Source organism: Pleuronectes platessa, chromosome 2, assembly GCF_947347685.1.
Source record: "Pleuronectes platessa chromosome 2, fPlePla1.1, whole genome shotgun sequence".
Lineage (NCBI taxonomy): Eukaryota > Metazoa > Chordata > Actinopteri > Pleuronectiformes > Pleuronectidae > Pleuronectes > Pleuronectes platessa.
In genome coordinates, this window is record NC_070627.1 from 10042009 (window position 1) to 10048209 (window position 6201).

The 6201-nt window shown below is 45.7% G+C and overlaps 1 protein-coding gene across 1 annotated transcript; it reads left to right on the top strand.

The window, feature by feature from the left end:
• The first annotated feature begins 4767 nt into the window (after positions 1-4767).
• On the top strand, positions 4768-5625 carry LOC128456875 (leucine-rich repeat-containing protein 3-like). The gene has a single exon (XM_053441280.1). The coding sequence runs from the start codon at positions 4768-4770 to the stop codon at positions 5623-5625; it is 858 nt and encodes a 285-aa protein (XP_053297255.1).
• Positions 5626-6201: the final 576 nt, after the last annotated feature.

Consider the following 6201-nt stretch of genomic DNA (forward strand, 5'->3'; position numbering starts at 1 on the left):
GCATATCTGCTCCGAGCTGTCGGATCTTCACCTCTGCCTCTCTCTGTTTACAGAGGACCAGAGCCAAACAAAACACGGTGATGTCAAACTGCTCTACTTCACTGGAGTTCACACTGTCATCAACAAACTGCTGCCAGGCGTGAACATCTTCTTCAGTCGCTTCCCGAAAAGAAAAAGAAATAATCCTCTCCCGGCTGGACTCGTATTTTTCCAGCTGTAAATCGAGCCACTCACCCAAAATCGTGGCTTTTACTCTCAGTTCATTGAGCAGGAAAATAGACCAAATCAATTTTTTTTCAGTCCCACTCCAGCAGACCTTTACAGCCCTCACAACTCTCCTCTGCTCCTCAAAATCACACAATCAAGAAGTTTGTCTTGACAAGAAATTCTCCTCTTGGTCCTACAATGGACTAAATGTAAAGGCGCCTTCCCTCCTCATTTTGTTACTGGGATCTATTAATATGCTAATCTAGCCCCAACCTACTCCTCATCTGCGTTAATTTACGTTTGTGTCTTCACAAACCATGGCTGTCTATAGTTTCTTTTTTTCCCCAAGATGTTCAGCATCATTTACAAAAACACATCAACTCCTGGCTTCCACACTACTCTGGAGTTTTAGAGCCGCTAAGTTTGAAAACGCTGTTTGCTCCGTTTTAGAATGAAAACTCTGCAACCGTCATTTTTTGTAAAGAAGGGCAGAAACATAGATGACATCGACACTCACAGCTACTTGCTGATTGGGTCTTTTTTTGGGATGTAGACTTTGCTGATTCTTCAAGCTCCTATCAGAACAACCGGCCCTATAACCTCGGCTCCCAGAGTAGAACGCAACAGGCAAAATGAGTTCTTCTAAGCTGTTATGCAGTTGAATTCATAAGGAAACAAACAATTATTCAAGTTATTCCTGTGTGCACCAGCACTCGCATGCCCAGTGTGAGTGAGTGGTCACGTGATGTTTTCAGGAGTGTTAGGGATTCAAACTGATATGATGCCAAAACACTCTTGTGAATAGAGATGGTTTTAGTTTGAAAAAGCAGTTTTTGAAAACAAAAACCTAAAAGGGTGTAACCTCAGACTGGCATTTGGTCCTCAACCTCAACCAGGGCATTGACCTCTTATTTTGCATAAAATATGTCTTTTAGCATATCAAAGGAGGACATGATAACAGGCTCTTAAATTATGCACCTTCTTTGTTCCACAAAACTCAGCTTGTCCGCCGCCCTGTCTTTTGCACCGATGGAAACAATCATGGGCGAAAAAATTCACAGAAATCCTGCTTCAAACAGGTTTAAAAAAAATAAATACTTGCAGCATTCTGTTCTATATTTGACTTGCAGTCAAAACGGTCGTCAGAGTTTGTTTTATCTCAGCAGGCTGACGGGAGGGGGACAGGCAGAGGACGGATATGTTGTGCCAATGGGGCTGTCAGACTCGTCCTCCCCCCCCCCCCCGAGGGCTCCTCTGGAAGATGGACAGATATTCTTGCTGCTCATGATGGAGGAGGAAAACGATAGCGGGGGCACTCATGCTGAGAGCAAACCCCCTTGGATATCATTTTTGTTTCTACACAGTGTGTGAATTGTGTGCTGAAGTCTCGTCCTTGTTATTTGTATGGAAATGTGTGACCCCGGGTAAGTGTGTCTCCGTGTGCCCTTCTCTTCCTGTGTTTGTAAATCCATCCATGTATCTGATGGATACATTATTCGTTGAAATCACTCTTCATTTCCACCATGGTGCCGAGTGGATCCCTGATGTGTGCTGTCTTTACATCTTTACATCACATGAGGGATGACGTGTGTGTGTCCACTTCACCTCCAACAATGAGCCTTGGAACACACACATGAGTGGTCAGAGGTGCATCTTCCCTTGAATCATATTTGTTTGAGCTCTCCACTCTTCTTTGTTCTCACCTCGACAGATGCACATGTGCAGTTAATGTATCTGTACCTCAGTGTGACACCTACCTACCCACCTTTATATAAAAGCTGGACTGATATAGTGTTCGTGGTTTGCTTGTCTGTATTGTGTGTGTGTGTGAGTGTGTGTGTGTGTGTGTGTGTTTGTGTCTGTCTCTCACTTGTGATTAAATTCAATGTTTTGAAGGAAGATATGACGAATGACAGAAAAATCGAATTAAACCTGCAAGTAATTAAGTTAATATCTCGTGTGGAAGTGAGCGATGCCTTCTCAGAAACCAGTGACAAGTGTGTAGAGGAGTTGACGGCCTGATGGGGGCGCACGCGTCTCCACATCACACACTCTCTCTCTAAACCAGTGACAAGTGTGTAGAGGAGTTGACGGCCTGATGGGGCGCACGCGTCTCCACATCGCACACTCTCTCTCTCACACACGCACACACACTGAGAGAGAGAGAGAGAGAGCGATAGAGAGAGTTGTCCCACATCTCTCCAGCTATAACCACCCTCCGGTCAGACTGTCGGTGATGAAACCGTCTGCAGGCGACAATTCACGGATCCAAAGCTGATTCTCTCCGCTCAGCTCCCCCCCCCAAACTGCATGTACACAAAGAAGATGAGGATGTTCAGGCTCCTTTCAGGAAAAGTGCGACGAGAAATTGCAAACAAAGTCTAAAAAAAAGGGGGAAACTCATCCTTCTGGATACTTGCTGGATTTCAAACCATCTACAGGTGAGTTATTTTATCCATCACTCTATTAATTTTTTTTTTTTTTTTTTTTTTAATTTGCGTTAACTTTCTAAATGACTGTATGTGCGTGAAAGCTTCACCATTATTATTCAAAAGTTGCAAAGCGAAGCAGGATCCACTGTTGATTGGCTCTTTGTTCAAAAGGCTGCTCCCTGAGTTTCCTTCTACCTGCTCCTCTCACATTCATTTCATTTTACACCAAATAGCATTTCCTCGGAAAAAGCCATGATTCGCATGTGTGCAGGTTAATCCCATCGATAAAAGGTGATTCGCGTGAGATGGAGTCAGACTCAGAAAGCAGGAGAGTATCTGATAATGAAGTTATGTCCTTTGCTTTGACAGATGTGGAGCAATATGAGGAATCAGAAATACAAACGCTGCAATCATCAGCTGTAGGCTGCATATATGCATTGTATTGAATTTGAGCCCATCCCAACTCATTTACTGACACAGACATCGTCTTGTACTGGTATTATATATAATAACAAGTGGAAAAAAGAAAAAGGCACAAAAAGAAAGAATGAAATAAAAAAAAAAAAATTCCATTTCACTCACAGGACTATTCCATATCTATAAATTGACTCGATAAACAGCTTTTTTTCATCTTTTTCAAGCTTTCTCCAGAAAATTGGCTCATTTATATGTTTCATACATCAACAGCTAAATCAATCTTTGCTCATCATCCATATTTTCAAATCAATATCTAATTATTTATCTTCAAAGCAGAGCATTATGACCTATAACAGAGTCAGATCAGGGAGTCTCTCCCCTGTCCTCCAACCTCTCTCCTTCCTTTTCTTATTCCTGCAGCTCATTAATATTCCTGTTAATTGGGGATTTGCATACACCTCCATTATGTTAATAGCTGACGGTTAATGAGTGGGTGAACTAAATCACCCCGTCTGTTTATGCAGCCTCTTGGCCCCACAGGACTGTCAGTCGGTCTGTCAGTCACCTTTAGACACATCCACCCAATCTAGGACACTGTTGATCTGGGGATAGGCTCCACGGTCCTGTGGTGTAGAAGCCCTCAGTGTGTGCTCTGCTCCCTGTGCAGGGGAGACGTGATTCTGTTAAGAAGACGGGGACAAAGCAGTTGACATTTGAGAGGATGGTCTTTTAATCCGATTCAAGGAGTCTATTGTGATTTCTCTCCTGGAAGCGGAGCATCATTTGGGCTCTGCTTGTCTCAGCAAAACAAAAAACAAAAAGCCTCTTAAAAAAAACACCTGATTGGATTATCTGAGCAAACTACACTGACACCAGAGGGGGAAATGCACTCAGGCCGGCCAATGAGACTGAGCGGATCGCAAATAGCTCATAACCCATCTTTGCATGTCTTGCCGGATTCATTTATTTAAAAACTTCTCTCCACCAGAGTGATGAGCAGATCCTGTACACCCACACTACTCCTGGTTTATTTATTTTGTCCAACTGTGCCACTTATTGACACCGTGTGACTCAGGCAGGATTGATGTTCTTGCCGTTAATAGTGTAGCAGGCAATATATGGACCATCGATCCCACCTCTCTCCAACCCCCTTGCTCACACCCTGTGGAATATGATTGCGGGGCCGTGGCATGATGGGAAAATAAAAAAGGGGGATAAGAGAAGAGGAACGTTTATTGATAAGCGTAATGTGATGCTTTTCTTCTTGGTCGGCAGATTTATGTCCTTTTAATGCAGAAATGTATAGTTTTTATTAAATCATTTGAAGTATCGTTGCTGTTGCTTAGGCAGTGATTCATAAGTGCAATAAAAAACATTGTGGTTTCTTCAAAATTTGCAGTTTCATTCAAAAGTGATGAATATCGTCAATATCGTACAATATAAAAGAGATGTATTTGTTGCTCTGAAATTGTCCCCCTCTGACATGTTTAGCTTTTTCATATCACAGTCTCTTATATTTAGCAGATACACTGATTTAAGTCTATTTCAGTGTCTCTCTCTTCACCCACTGACCTTTTTGGATTGCATGTAAATACACAGACTCATCTTTTCCACCCTGACCCTGTTTCTCTCAGCCTGTCAGAATCTCCTGGTGCGACCGCGTGTATGCCTGAGTGGGACCTGATGGGTGTCGGGGGGCTATGGTGACGCGATGTGCACAGGCTGGTGTGAGGAGAGATGGACCAGCGCCAGTGGAGGAAGACGCAGGGATAAACGAGTGGATCTTCACCGATGGCTGTGCATCACAATCTTGTTCTCTGCCCTGTGGGGCCGGGTGTCGCCCCAGTGCCCGGACAGCTGCCACTGTGCCTGGGACACGGCCACAGTGCAGTGCTCGGATGCCGGGCTGCGGGAGATCCCAGAGGGGATCCCACCGGAAACCGTCTCCCTCCACCTGGAACGCAACTACATCCGGAACCTCCCTGAGAGGGCCTTCAGCGAGCTGGTCCACCTGCGGGACCTGTACCTGTCCCACAACCGCATCGACTCGCTGGCCTCGGGGGCCTTGCGGCATCTGGGCCCCGAGCTGCGACTGCTGGACCTCTCACACAACCTGCTGAGACAGGCCAACAGGGAGGAGTTTGGCTCCACCAGGGCAAAGACGCGCCTCTACCACAACCCCTGGCACTGCGACTGCGCCCTCCAGGAGCTGATGGAGACTCTGAACCTTGAGCCCGAGACGGTGAACGGGATCGTGTGTGAGAGCTCCGTGCGGGGGGTGGGCGAGGGCAGCAGGTGGGAGGACCCGGGGTCGCAGGGCGAGCATGCGGGCCAGCCGCTCGTCAAGCTGCTGGACTCTGGGGTGAACTTCTGCAGCCTGCAGAGGAAAACCACCGACGTGGCCATGCTGGTGACCATGTTTGTGTGGTTCTTCATGGTCATCGTGTACGTGGTGTACTATGTGAGGCAGAACCAAGCCGAGGCCCGCAGGCATCTGGAGTACCTGAAGAGTTTACCCAGTCCTGGCAAGTCCCCCACTGAGACAGACACTCTCAGCACTGGTTTCTGAACTCGTCCCCTGCTGTTATTTAAATGGAATACTCAATAATGGAGGACGCTACCTACAAAGTTACCCTTTTACAGCTGTGTTGGCAAAATGTCTTTATATTTATTTCTACTAATTTCCCCCCATGTTTGTCTTAATAGTGATTTTCCTACTGCAGTTTTCTGCGTTTAATGAACAAGAATTAGTGTGTCCCGGTTTACTAATTTCCCCATCTGCACTGAGAGAGAAGATATGGAGGAAACAGCCGGAGATTAAAACTTGGAATAGGAAAGTGTCCCTCTCGCTCTCCGTCTTTCCTCCCCTCCTTGTCCCACCAGTCTGTGGCCTTCTATCTTTCATTAAGCTCTAATTAGGAGTCTTTGACCGACTGACCCTTAATGAACACTAGAAAGCCACTAATCAGGTGGAGTGTGTTTATCAGGTCTAAAAGGGGAGCATACACACTCAAACGAGTGTCCTCACTAATCGTTGTTTCATTTGCGTGGGGGTTTATGTGGTGTTTTTGTGCGTTGTTACAAAAACATTTTTCCCAACACACGACCACAACACCAGTTGTGTCCTAGCCAGTGGAAAACTGCC

Excerpts from the sequence above, each read along its gene's own strand:
- LOC128456875 (XM_053441280.1), top strand. The coding sequence starts at position 4,768 with ATGTGCACAGGCTGGTGTGAGGAGAGATGGACCAGCGCCAGTGGAGGA.